The following is a 14,531-nucleotide window of genomic DNA, read 5'->3' as shown; positions in this document are numbered from 1 at the left end:
CACAGGTTCTAACCACGGGTCTGGGATGGGGCCCCAAGTCTGCATTTCTAACAAGCTCCCAGGTGACCGTGACTCACTCGGCTGGTCCTTGGCTTTGGAGGTCAAATTGACAGCGATGTTTCCCACGTGCGAAACCAAGAGGCAGTCGCTCAAGGTCTCTCCATAGCCGATCTCCTAGCTCCCAACTCGGGGTCTTTCCTCCGGTCAGTCTCTCCAGCTTTCTCTTCGACGTCCGCGTGCTTCCACGTCCGCCGCGGAGCCACTCCGCGCCACAGCGAACGGGCTCCAGGGGTCCGGCTTCCGTTCCGGGAAGGCCCTTCCAAAGCTGCCTCCACCCTCAAGGTCCCCACGCGAAGACAGGCGGATCGGCGGCCCGCGGGTGCGATAGACGCTGCGCGTGCGGGACTCTATCGCACCCGTAGTGGGTCCCTGAATTTTCCACGAGGTGGGTCCCAGGCAGAGGTCGGCGTAGGGGGTGCGCACGCCCAGGAACTCACAGGGGCCAGCAGGGAGAGGGTTGCCATCACAACCTCATCGCTCCCCTTCTCCAAGCCCCACCCCCAGGTGACTCGGCGCCAGCGCCCAGGCGCTCTTGGCGGAGAAGCGGATTGGTGCCCCGGGAGGCCGGTTTGGGTGCGGAGAGGATAAAAGTGCAGCGCGGTGGGTTTGGGATGAGGACTCTGTCCCCACTCCGGCGCCTCGCCTCGTGCTGCTCCAGCTCCAGCGCCACAGCGCGGCGTCTCTGGGCCGCTTCGTCAGGTCAGTGCGGAGGTGCCCGGAGTTGTCCCCGGGGAGTGGAGGCCTCTGTCGCGGGTCCCTAAACCCGGGGTGGCTGCATCGGTGTGACCCTGGCACGAGGCAGCAGACTAACTGCTCCCGGGTGTGAGCACGCCTCCCCAGCCATCACCGCGGACCTAGGAGGGAGGTGAGCGCCGGGGCTGGGGGAGCACGGTGCTCTGCTGGGGTCCGCAGGGCGCGAATCCCTGTCCCTTCCACTTTTTGGAAGAGCATCCCTATTCCCACTCCCGCCCGCGCCCAGAGAATAGGGCTAGACGAAGCTCTTCTCTTAAAACCGGTCTATCCAGTCATCTCCCCGGGAGGGTGGGATCCCACACCCTTTTCACTGGGAGTTTTGCTGAGGCCAGAGATCAGTGTGCGGCTCTAGTCCCCGCGTATTCCTGGGTTCCCTCTCCCGGGCAGGTGTGTATGGGAGGAGGGCGACGCCGGCTCCGCAGAGCCAGACCTCCTTCTGAGACCCTCTGTAGCTCCCGCTTGGATTCGGGATTCTTTCGGATCATCCCCACATTAAGTCCAGAGTTTATCAGCTCATAATGGAGACTTTACGGCGACTAAGCAGCTTGCTAATATGTTATTCATAGACTAATTTTATTAGATTATTTCAACAATCTGCCCTGGCTACTGTGGCTCAGTAGATTGAGTGCTGGCCGGCCTGCAAACCGAGTGGTCACCTGTTAGATTCCTGGTCATGGCTCATGCCTGGGTTGCCAACCAGGTCTGCATTTGGGAGCTTGTGAGAGGCGACCTATCCATGTATTTCTTGCACATCGATGTTTCTCTCCCTTTCTCCCTTCCTTTCCTTCTCTCTAAAATAAATAAATAAAATCTTTAAAAAATTATTTCAGCAGTCTCATTTGGTGGTCCTATCTCATTGTCCCCTTTCCAAGGGTGAAGAAACTTGAGGTTGGTGTGGTAGTGTACGCAGGCTCACACAGCAAGGAGTGGGGTGCCTAGCCGTGAACCCCCAAGGCTAGTCTGATGCTCTTCCCCTGGGGAGGGGGCGTGGAGAGGGGCGCGCTGGACCGCGGAGGGTGGTGGGGGAGATGCTCCCCTCGGTTTCCTGTTCACCTTCTCTCTTCGGTACCTGTTGGCACCTCTTCTCTAGAGAGAGGAGAGCGAGGGTGGTTGGAGAAGGGTTTGAAAGTCAACGAAATGGGTTTCTTTCCCCTTCTCTTGGTGATTAGTATGTTCTTGACCTTGGGCGGGTCAATGCATCCGGTGAAATGGAGAAAAGATCCCAGCTTCAGAGTTACTGTGGAGGTTAAGTAAGAGTGCAGGAAAGCAGGGGCTTGTCAACCCTCAGTGGTTATGAGGTGCCCCATTGATTTTTCCGTTGGGTCATTAGGATCAAGAGGATACATTGTCATTTAACGACCCAGAAGATTTAAAGCTGAGACTGCCTTACAAATGTGTTTTACAAGCATTGTAGGTAGTTAAAGCAGAATGAGAGGTGGGAGAACCCAGGGGAAACGAAGGTGAGGCTGCTCGGCGGCGTCCTACAGAAGTGGGAGAGGGGCCTGGGGCAGGGACGTCCTCGGCTGGGCAGTGGCTGGCCTTTGTGAGAATGCAGCCTGGCTGCTGTAGGGCCAGGAGCCTCGCTTCCAGGGGAAAGGCATGGAGTTTGGAGCAGCTGACCATTCCTGGAAACCCCTGAGACTGGAATGAAAAATAAAGGCAGTAGGAGAACAGTAGGTCCGTTGCCTGGTTTCTAAGTGGAGCAAAAACCAATTGGGGGTTCATTGGGACAAGGGTTTAGGGGTTTGGACGAAACTGGGGTTTGGTAAGCACCAAACTGAACTGTCAGGTCTCTGGGGACAGCACTGATCTTCATGAGGTGAATTTCCTAGCTTCTCAGCCATATACGTATAGGTTGTTTTTTGCAGCTAAATACTTTTTCTTTTCAATTTAAATTTTATTTCAAAGGGTGGCTTCAATCACATAACAAAATTGACCATGTTAACCAAAACTACTTTAAATAACACATAACTCACACAAGTGGGGTGGCCTTTTCTGACTGACTTATGACACTTATGACACATAGATTATGTCCTCATAGTCTATCCATTCTGTAGTACGTGACAGGGTCCCCTTTTTCAAGGCTGGATAAATAGTCCGCTGCATGTATACACTGCATTTTCTTTCCCATTCGTCTGTCGGGGGCTGGGTATTTTAAGCTTCATGCTTAATGTGCTGGAGACATTACTTAATACACCGTTATTTACTGTCTCTGTGCTTAAGAATGATTAAAGCTAGAAATTTGAGCTCACAAGACAGAATATTAGAGGCAACTAGCAGTACATCCTGAGGGAAAAGTCTTGTTGTCTCAGTCCTTAATATTTCAAATTAGAGCTTCTTTTATTGTTCCCGAAACAGAATGATCTATCAACCCCACCCCCTCCGTGATGCCGCTGCTGGCTCAGAGTTCTGCTGTGGCTGCTGCAGATGCCAGTGTATGCTGGGGGACGGGTGTATGCTGGGGGGCGGGTGTAAGCTGGGGGACGGGTGTATGCTGGGGGGCGGGTGTATGCTGGGGGACGGGAGGAACTGTTTAATGACCACCCGAGAGAGGTCAGGTCAGGGAGGTGTTCCGTGAGTTCTGGAGGAGAGTCTGTTTGTTACCCTGTTTCTTTTCATCCCTTTGCAGTTGAACTAAACAAGGTGTCTGGGAGAGAAAGTCAGTGGACCATCATCTGATCTTTAAGGAGGGGCTGAATCTCCTTGGATAGTGTCCACGTATAAAGTTAATGACTAGCCTGGCAAAGCAAGCGTTACTGCAGAGCAGCTGGTCTTGAGGTGCCATCTGGGGTTCTCTGAGACCGTTCATGGGGTCAGTGAGGTCAAAACTATTTTTAAAATAATGCAAAGATGCTATTTTCCTTTTCATTCTTTCTCTTACAAGTGTACAGTGGAGTTTTCCAGAGGCTACATAACTTGTGATGAGCTTTTCCACTGATGGCTAATGAAATGTGTGCTTGTGTAGTGTTTCTAGAACCTACTAAGGATAGTAGGCCTACAGTACAGATAGGTGCATTTTCAGAGATGACCTAAGCTGCTTCTTAGCACTCCTGTGCACTTACTAGCTACCTTGGGTTGTACCTGCTGTCATCTCTGACCTCATTTTCTTTTAATAACTCATTACTTTGAAATTCCTAAGTTTTCCTTGGGCCACTATGGAAAAAAACAATGGAAAGTATACTGGACTTCTGGTCAAGATGGATGTGTAGTAGACATGCTTTGCCTCCTTGTGCAACCCACAAAAAGGAATTACAACTAAATTTCAAAACAGATAACACCCAGAACTGTTGGGAAATCAAACTGTATGGAAATCCAACAACCACTGTGATGTTAGAGCCATTGACATCAGCACCGTGCAGTTCCGATTCTAAACGTCCACCCGCCTTCGTTTGCCTGCACTTGGCACAAGGAATGGTTCCTCCCCTTTCACAGGGCCCTGCTCCCGCTAGGCTCTTGACAGGACACTCAGCAGTCTCCTTCATTCCATTCATGAATCCAAAACATGGCTTTTCTCATGAGCTGACAGTCTTAGTGTTAATCTTGGTTAAAGAGTTTATGCTACGAGGGTTTGGAAGAATAAAGGTTAATAATAAACTCAGCTCCTTTCGTCTTGCAGGGTATTTGAAGAGAAAATGCTGGTCATTAGGACACTGCAGCGAGCTGTGGGTCAGATGCTACAGCGCCCTGCCCGGGGCTGTGGGACAGCTGCTTGGCCCCGCCAGCTCCTTGGCACCTCCCCTGGGCAAATTCCAGCAGATGCCAACTTCCACTCTGACTCTTTCTCCGAGGCTGACCATCCACGTGTCTTAATTACAGGTTAAGTGTGTGCCTTAGTTTTCTTTTTCCTGTGCGGCCTCTGTGTGGTTGTGTATTTGCTTTTGGAATCTCTGATGTGCTATCAGTAAGCATTTATTAATCAGAAACTACCTGCTCCACCACTACTCCAGAATATTTTGTCACCATTGCCAGTTCTTGGTTTCCCTGCCATCGTTTTTAATGGTCTGAGGAAGGACCTAGGAAGCTGGGGTCCAGAAGCTGCTGCAGAACTTGGTTCCACTGCCTTGTTAGGGTTGACTTGGGAACAAAGGCTCATGGAGAGGGAGTGTGCAGGGACAAGAGCGTGGGTTCTGGAATCAGAAGTATTTTTTATTGGCCAAACTCTTCGACCTAAACTCAGTGCCTTTCACCCCAAGCAGCTACCACAAGTTTGTGTGTTGGAGACAGAGAAAATAAGTCAGGGTCTGCCTGGAGTACCTCGCCCCCATCACCTCTTGTCAGCACTCATCTCCTCCTCACAGACTTGCTCCCTGATCCTCACGTTTTGTACACAACACCTGATTCTGTAGCTGCCTCACTCCAAACTTCACTCCCACATACTTCCAGCCAATCCAGGCCCACCTCTGATTTGATTGACACATTTCATTTCCTTTTTCTTGCCAGGTTTTCTTCCCTTTGCTTGTAGTTGCTATCTTATTACATTCTTCACAGTGTGTATGTTTCTTTCACTGCTTCCTCCTCTTCTCCCGTTGTGAATGGGTTTCAAATGCAGTCGGTTTTCCCCTGCACTTGGCTCCCTGATTCACCTGACTTGTTTCCTCTCTTGTTTTATCCCCTTCCGCCTCCACTAAGGAAGCACCTTCCAGGGCCCATGTGAGTATCAGTGGGCCAGGTTTTAGTCCTGTGTTAACCAGTGCTTACGAGAAATCCTACTTTCTGTATCTTCCTGCCTCATTCATTTCTCCCCAATGAAATTTATGGTTGTGTTCCCCCAAAGTGCTCCCACCCCCCCAGCTCTCCCATTTCTGTCAATAGCTTCTTCAATGCCATTTTGTCAATGTCAGTGCCTCCTTGTTCATTCAGTTATCCGTCCTTTTTTTCAGATGACACCTTGGTTTCTTCCCCTTCTTATTCTTTTCACATTCCATTCCAGTTCCCGGTGGAGGATGGGGTTCCAGGAAACCCCACTGGAGGTTGATAGAAACTATTACATTTGTCTTTGAGTTTTTTGGCCCCTGTAGCAGACAACTTCAGAGCCTATCAAATAATGAAGGCAAGGCTGGGAGCGAATTCCTAGCCCAAGGAGCTAGGAGGTTGCCCAGCCTTCTTCTGAGTGTTTTCTTCCTATATACTTCCTCACCTTCTGCCACTTAGTGCTTTGTCTCTGAAACTAATGTTGCCTGTATTGATGTCTGTTCTTGCTTAGAGGAGGCAATTCAATTCTATCAGGCCAACCTGGGGCTGTACCTGATTAGCTAAGATTATAAATATAGTCTTATGCTGTTATATACTGGGAATAATTGGGTTGGTTACGTTTGGATTAAAGTTTTACTTTTTTCCCCTCTTCATCCAGGGGGTCTTGGCCAGCTTGGAGTTGGGCTTGCTAACCTTTTAAGGTAAGAGCCCTGAAAGTTGAAAGTTAAAATCTGAGTTCTTCAGCATGGAAAGTTTATCTTTGGCACCATTTAATCGTGGTGCCCCTTACTATTTTTAAGAGGCCATATCTAAAGCAGCTGTTTAGAATAAATACTTTTTTTTTCATTTTGCCTTTTAATATCATGGACACTGAGACAGGTCTTTTACTCAGCAACTCCCACATTGGTCCTCTGCCCACTCTTTTCTCACTTAGAGTAAGACACACAGTTCCAAATGCATCACTTGATTTTTAGATGTTTGGAGCAGAGGGAAATATGTGTAGAAACTGGCAAGCAATAGTATGGGATTTAGAGAGGGCGGGATGAAAGGATAAGAGCGAGGAGAGAAGAATGAGGAGGAAGAGGTGAAAATTTAGGGGTGCAGGAGGACACTGGTGGCAAACAGGGGGATGACAGCAGAATGAGGGTGGGGACAGAGGAGGGGCCGTGAGAAGGGAGCGGGAGGCGGGCCCGAGTGTGGTCAGAACTAAAGGTGTGTGTGTTTGGGGCAAAGGGAGAAAAGACACGAAAAAGGATTGGAGGCTGGCAGCAAATTGCAGTTCCCGTTTGAAAGATTGTTTTCATAGAACCAATTATACCGTAGGTGTGCCAACTCATGAGTATTGATTTTCCCTCTAGGAAACGATTTGGGAAGGACAATGTGATTCTGTCTGACATAAGGAAACACTCTGATCACGTGTTCCACAGCGGTAAGAGATCAGTATGCCTGGCTTTTGTTTTTATCTTCATTTCCAAAGTGCAGTTAGAGAAGCCACACATGGAATCAATGTGCACAACAGCTCATAACCAGGCTTGTGAGGCAAAGAAAGAGAAGCTATTGAGGCACAGATGTGTCACTTAAAAATGTTTCATATTTTGGCTCTGAGCAGGTCTGTAAACTGTCTGTCTGTAGGAACACTGCTGTTTGTTTGAGTGTTACAAGCACAGGAGTGTTCTGAACGTGAAGTAAAGTTTTGGAATAATATCTTTGCGTATCATTTGGAGTACAATTTTTGGAATACAGACTTTGATTCCTGTCTTTTTGAGTTTTTAGTTAACTTCTTGGTTCAGAGAGCAAGCAAGCAAAAGTCAAATCTTGTAATGAGGGAAATGAACTTGTAAGACCTGGAGACATCAATCATCCTATGTCACCACACTTGCTCTGAAGCTACTGTGCTCTCTCTCTGACACACACACACACACACACACACACACACACACATACACCTACCTCAGACTCCTGTAGCCAGGTTTCCACTGACTCAGAAATGCTTTTGTAATGTTTTCTAGTCCTTTCTGGTTCAATACTGTCCTTTTGCTGCTTGTAGCAGAGAAGAGCAGTAATTTGCTATAAGTGGGAAAAACTGGCATTGAACAAAACCGTCTCCACCTCTAAAAGTAACCAAGTACAATAAACTTGTGATTGTGCTTCTCCTAGACCAGCGATTCTCAACCCTTTGCATTCCAAGGCACACATAAACTACTTACTGAAATTCTTTGACACACCAAGATATATATTTTTTGCCACTCTGACAAAAAAAAATAGTGTGATTTTGATTTGTTCACACTAGACAGCTGTTGGGTTGGCTATTGTCATTTTTTTTAAGATTTTATTTATTTCAGAGAGCGAAAGGGAGGGAGAAAGAGAGGGAGAGAAACATTGATGTGCGAGAGATACTTTGATTAATCGGTTGCTTCTCACACGCCCCAACTGGGGACCTGGCCCACAACCCAGGCATGTGCCCTGACTGGGAACTGAACCTGTGACCTTTTGATTAGCAGGCTACTGCTCAATCCACTGAGCCACATCAACCAGGGCATTGTCATTTTTTTATTTGACAGTGTAAGGGAAAAGTGCCCCCAACTAAATAATAAGACATTTAGATGCCTTATGTTTTAAAAATTCTTGGGGCACACTGGTTGAAAATTGCTGCTCTATATCATGGACAGTGTTTTGCTTTCAATCTTAAACCCATTTCTCTCTTCTTTTAAAAATATGCAACTTTTAAGCAGAGTGAAGTCCCTCTGCCTATGGGGTTGGCGCTAGCAGTGCTGGCTGGAATCAGCTGCCTGGCTGTGATCATATTTCTTTCACTCACTCTCTGATCCTGGCAAGTTTTTAACCTTTCTATGCCTCAGTTTCCTCATCAGTAAAATGCCTCTGCCTCAAAGGCCATGTGAGAGCTAAATATACAGAAAGCCCTTAAAACAGTGCCTGCAAACCTAAGTCCTGTGTAAGCATTAGCTATTATCAACTGTGAGGTGGTTGCAGTTGATGATTCTGCCATTAAAAAAAATGCCAAACAGTCCCCAAAAGGTTCACTTACCAAGTGGGTACTAAGGAAATTCACAAGTCAAGTTGGGTTGTGAGGGAAGAGGAAGGACCCTTTAGCTTTTCAGACCCCAAACTTCTTACTCCCTGTGGTTTCACCGTGCTCCTTGTAGGCCCATTTCTATATTCCGACATTCTGGATTACAAGAGTCTTCGAGAGATCGTTATAAACCACCGTGTGACCTGGGTATTTCATTACAGCGCTTTGCTCAGTGCGGCTGGAGAAGCCAACGTGTCCTTGGCAAGAGCCGTAAATATCACTGGTAAGTTTCTGGATCTTGCTCAAAGTGACCTGTTTGTCCGTTTTTCCAGTTCTTCAGTGAGAGTTTTCAGACTGTGACATTGCTGTGGTTGCAGGATTGCATAATGTCCTGGACGTTGCTGCAGAACACAATTTGCGATTGTTTGTGCCCAGCACAATTGGAGCCTTCGGACCCACGTCTCCCCGAAACCCAACCCCTGATCTCTGCACTCAGAGACCGGGGACCATCTATGGGGTGTCCAAGGTCCACGCAGAGCTCATGGGAGAAGTACACAGGGTGGGGCAAGACGCCTGTTTCCTTTTCTCTTTTGCCTCAAACATCTGCTCATTTATCCTTAGGGGGACTTCCTCTTTCCCTGTCCCAGCCCCCAGAAATGCTCATAACCTGATCACGTTTGCCAAGGGGCAGGTACAGGCCATCCTCAGCCACATGGTGCCACTCAATACTTCCTCAGGGCCCCTCAAATGGCATTTGCTATTCATTGTATTTGTTCCATTCTTCTCCCGTTATTGGTAGTTGTTGATAATAACTTTCAAACTTTGTGTTATGGAGAACTTCCAACATCTTCTTGGTTTTATTTTTTTATACTCTACATCTTTATAACTCTAGCAAATTTTAGTTGGTATCTGGTTCTTCAGCTGATGTGTCACAGTGATGGCCCTCTGGTCGCCCCCTGTCCTCCCCTCCCCAATGCCACACTGTGTAGGACAATGAGGAGGGACTCCCTTCCGAAGAAAGGTTGGAAGTCCCTACTGTGGGCTGACTTATTATTCATCACGTTGATGTATCCCCAGAATGATGATTCTCTGAAGATAAAAACTGAAGGGTTATTTGTTAAAGAAAAATAAAACGAGTCTCGGTCTCCCTTTCCTTAAGGAGAATTTTGATAATAACTGCAAGAGATGACATTTCAGAAAAAGGCTACTGTTTCTCTATCTTGCTCTGTCTGATTGAAAAGATTCTTTTTAAAGTAAGTTTTCTCTTTTCTGTAGTATTATTATTACCGGTATGGGTTAGATTTCCGATGCCTGAGGTATCCCGGCATCATTTCAGCGGACTGCCGGTGCGAAGGAGGAACGACTGGTAAGCGTTGTTCCCTGTTTCTTCTGTCTGTAAGATGGACCCTCTGGGAGGCGAGACAGGGGGTGGTGGTGACGGATCTGCGCCTTTGTAGCCGACTGGAGTTTCTGCCTCCTGTCCAGGAAGTGCGTCTGAGAAGCTCCATGATCCCCATTGACTTACACTCGTGAAGGGCAGGTCCCGCGGTGTTGTACATGCACTTTGGGCTCGGCCCCCGGGTGCACAGTGCCAGCATCAAGCAGATAATATTCTAGAACACATTTGTTACCCACAGTGTAGGGAGACAGCAACTAAGAAATAGCCTCTTATCTTTGACTACAGGCTTCATTTCTTAATACAGACAACTTTATGAAAATGGACTCTGTGCATTGTACTTTTTAAAGGAACATCAGCCTTATTATTGCTATTACTAACTTGGACTCAAGCGTGCATTGTATTTCCTAACTCCCACATTAGAAATCCTTCCCATGTGTGGGGGGGTCCTGAGATATAATATAAAAGGTACTTGATAAAATCTGAGGGATTGTAAAGGAGGCCTTGGTTTTTGTTACTTTTAAAAAGCTTTTTCCTGAGTGGGGTGCTTCTCCAAGTATTCACTGGGGCCCCCTGGGCATCCCTGAGATGCTTCCAATGGGTCCGAGAGGTCAAAAACTCTCATATCAATACTAAGGCATCATCTTCCTTTGTTGCTCTCCTTTGCAAGTGCACTGTGTGTTTTTCAGAGGCCACATGACGGGTGATAGCTCAGCAGACCGAATGCACGAGCAGATAGGGCACTTCAGCTGTTTCCTATGAAGCCAAATAGAAAAGAGATTGTCAAAGCATAAAACATGCTATTCTTCTCATGGAATTTTCTTTTGATTGGGAAATATGGTGTTTTATGTAGAGTGCCATACATATGAATGTATCAGAGTTTGTTATTATCATTTTAAAATGTAGTAATATTTTTTTTAATTCTGTTTCTGATACAGTAAATATTGATATAATTCACATGAATAAAACCTCTTCGGAGGTTCTCAGTGTTTTTTTTAAGAGCATAAAGAGGTTCTGAGACTAAAATCTTTGAGAACTACTGCCTTCACCCAAGAGGCTCACTCCTGATTTTATTCTCAGAAGACCCACAGACAGGATTCTTTTTCAGACTATGCAGTCCAGATTTTCCATGATGCTATAAAGAATGGCAAATTTGAGTGCAACCTGAAACCCAGCACGAGGCTCCCAATGATGTACATTGATGACTGCCTCAGGGCCACCCTGGAAGTCATGGAGGCCCCGGCTGAGGCCCTGTCCATGAGGACCTACAATGTCAATGCCATGAGCTTCTCCCCCGAGGAAGTGGCCCAGGAGGTTCTCAAGCACATACCGGGGTTCAAGATCACATACAACGTGGACTCTGTCCGGCAGGGCATAGGTTGGTGCATCATTGCAAACTCCTCAAAACCAAAATTAGGTTTCCTCATGCCCTGTGTCCCTTGAGGACATAACCTGTGGAGGATAGACTCCCACGGGTCCTGACTCATTCTGGGAGAGGAGCTGTTCGGCCAAAGCCCACAGAGGCTGCAATTTTGGAAAGTGACATCTTAAGTGAGCAGAACAGTTTCGTTCCAATGAAACAGCTTGTCAGCATTGCACCATTTTACAGTTTCAACGTATAAAACAAGCAGACAGAGTATGAAAGCAGCCCTGGGTGTCCAAATGCTGTGAGTGTGCCACTCTGTAGCCCTGAGCACCTTTGAGTATAAGATTCCTGCCTTATGAGTTTGCGTGAGAGTTCAGTAGTGTGTGCCAGTTCACAGTGCCTAATGGTATGTGTGTGATACAACCTTCTAATCTCAGCGGGTGACTAAGTATATGTGTGTAATCGCTGCTCTGGTCTGCTCAAAGGGGAATTTCTTTTGTAGTACCCTGTGTGATAGACCTTTGTATAATGTGTCCCAGACCATTTTTGCAATGGTAGAGCCTGTAAAACTTAAGCTACTCTTTTCATATCTTTTCCTAGCGGATAGTGAGCCTCTGAACTTTGATGACAGCAATGCTCGGAAGGACTGGGGATGGAAACCTGATTTCGACCTTCCAGAGCTGGTGACGACAATGTTGAGCGTCCGATAGTAGAGTTGCCCAAGCTAACTGAAGGCCTCAGAAGGAAGAGCCCATGTGTCCTGGACAGCTCTCAAGGGATGGCCATAGACAACAAGGAGCCTAGATTATCTGCAGTCGAAGACCTAATTGGACTGCATTTTGGCAGCTCATATTGAACTGCTGGGCGGAGAATCAAGTTGGCTTTAGCATTTGCAAAATGCTGTTGTTTTGGTGGTAGGACCTCTGAATCTTGGCTGTTTTCCCTAAACTCGCCACACACGTAAGCTAAACACACATCACAGAATGAAGACTAGAGTCATAATGGTTTCCAGTTCCTTAATTAAGATAAAGTGGCCATTTCTGGGGAGGTGGAAGTATGTGACGTTTGTGTTTAATTAAATTTAACTTAAATATCACTTCTGAGCCTCTTATTCTCTTGACTAGAGACCAAAAATTACATTTTAGAGACTATTGAAGATGATCTAATTTAAAAGCACTTCTTTACTATCTTATTAGAACATAAAACACTGGATTTTTTGTATTTATCCCATGTTCATTATATTCAAGAGCTTTTAACACTTCTGCAAACATTAGTCACTTCTCGTTTGTCTTTCTGGAAGAAGGTATATCTGTAGGAATTGAAGGATAGCAAAGACGATGGAACTGTTTTGGTCGCCTTCCTGATAGTGAGCTGAGTGGTAATTAGCAGGGGTATAATTTCCTTCCTCGGCAGAGTCGGTCTCCCAGAGGGGCTCGTCTAAGTACACAGGTTTCTGGGCCCACCCTGTCAGGGTGGCTCGGTCAATGGGGTGGGAATCTCCAAGTGCCACTAGTTGTCCTATTCTAGCCCCAGCTCACTGGTGTGGACCAAGTGCAAACACTGTTTTCTAGAAAGAGCTTCTGTTAACAGCCCTTTTCTATGCACTCTTAGATTGAGGCTTCAGAAGAGGCACTGTAAACCCGCTGAAGCCGTTGTGATGTAAATCCATACCGATTTACTTTTTTCCGGTGACCTCTGGATATGCTGCATGTAAAATCACTGGAAATTGAAACCACACAGAAGAATCGCATATATTGGACAACAGCTATTGAGGATTGAAAGGCATTTACATCATGTGTTTATTGACAATGCTGTGTATTTGAAATTTTTAGCTGCTAGGTGTACATACAGTATTTTTTGGAGGCATAACTGGATTTAAATTTTAATGGGAGAACTGGTATAGATAATTGAATTCTTAAATAGTCATGTTGATGTAGTTTCTTTCCTATGTAATATTATTAAGCTACTCCTGGAGGGTTTTTTTTTACAACTTTATTGAGGTCTTTCACATACTATAAAATTTAGTATTCATATTTTTTCATTATATTCACAGAATTGTGTAACCATTACTATAAACTAATTTTCAGCTATTTCAAATCCCACAAAGAAATCAGGTATTAGCCCTACGTACCCTAGGCAACCATAGTTTACTTTCTGTGTCTGGATTTGCCTGTTGTGGACATTTAGCATAAGTGGAATCATGTCATGGGTGTTTTTTTATGGTTGGCTTTTTAAAGTTAACATCATGTTTTCAGGGTTCATCCACATCGTGGCAGGCATCAGTACATCATTTCATCACTGAATGGTGTTCCATTGTGTGGTATAGACACCACATTTTATTTGTCCCTATGTCCGAGAGGGGCATGTAGTTGCACTTTTTATTATGTAAATGCCGCTGTAAATGTCTGTGTAGATAACTGGGTTTAGAAGCTCAGATATCTCTTATTGTTCAGTTTGACAAACAATCCTTAAACTCTCTTATTGTGAAGGAACAGAAATTATTATTTTTTCTTCCATGAGAAGGGAAGAAGCATCTGACTTGAGTGACCCTTTGACTCTCCCAGTTTTTCTACTAGGTTCCTCGGGTGACCTTGAAATTGGGACCCTTTGCAGGGATTTGTTCTACAATGGCTGCAGAGTTTATAAATCTATAAATGCACCCCTAGGGGATCTGCAGAGAAACAAAACAATGATTCCTATGAATTACATGGATGATTCTTACTCACTGACATCTTTGCATTCTAATTAAGACTAAAATAGAGTCGCCCTTTCTATCTGTTGTACATCTTGGGATCCGGATGACTCCTTGTTTTGCTATAAAAAGCTGTTTTTTCTGTTGGGAGAAAGGGTTTTTATGGTTATTTAGAAATGACCTGAAAAAAGTTATTAAGCCTCAAATTTAGGTTCTACCAGCACCTGGTATCAGCATAGCTGAGGGTTGTTTGAAGCTAATCATGTTTCCACAAACAGCATCCTGTTCAGGTTATTCATAGTGCTTAGGGTGCTATAAACGACTTCGTGATGGCTCATCTATAAGGTGAGCCTCTCTAAGGGATACTTTTGAAAAAAGTTTGCCTTATGTTGGGACATGTGTGATATATTTTCTATTGGTAAATTTGTTTGAAGTCCTCAGGAAAAAAGTTCTTTTCTTTATTTGTTAACAAAGGATAATTTAAATTTTTCATTTTGACCAGCTCTTTCTTTAAATTTAAGTGTAATTCTCATGTAAATTC

General features: G+C 45.6%; 1 protein-coding gene across 1 annotated transcript; it reads left to right on the top strand.

Moving 5' to 3' along the window:
* Positions 1 to 621: 621 nt before the first annotated feature.
* On the top strand, positions 622 to 12,030 carry LOC118984621 (L-threonine 3-dehydrogenase, mitochondrial-like). The gene is given in 10 exon segments (XM_037042757.1): positions 622 to 759; positions 4,430 to 4,629; positions 6,164 to 6,206; positions 6,864 to 6,934; positions 8,670 to 8,819; positions 8,914 to 9,086; positions 9,812 to 9,902; positions 11,041 to 11,310; positions 11,899 to 11,998; positions 12,000 to 12,030. Coding segments are annotated over 9 exon segments (1,113 nt in total). The 5' UTR covers positions 622 to 759; positions 4,430 to 4,445.
* Positions 12,031 to 14,531: the final 2,501 nt, after the last annotated feature.

Source organism: Sturnira hondurensis, unplaced genomic scaffold (assembly GCF_014824575.4).
Source record: "Sturnira hondurensis isolate 20B ecotype Veracruz unplaced genomic scaffold, ASM1482457v3 Scaffold0003693, whole genome shotgun sequence".
NCBI classification, from domain to species: domain Eukaryota; kingdom Metazoa; phylum Chordata; class Mammalia; order Chiroptera; family Phyllostomidae; genus Sturnira; species Sturnira hondurensis.
The sequence above is the reverse complement of the archived record's forward strand: the minus strand, read 5'-3'. Positions and strand labels throughout refer to the sequence as shown.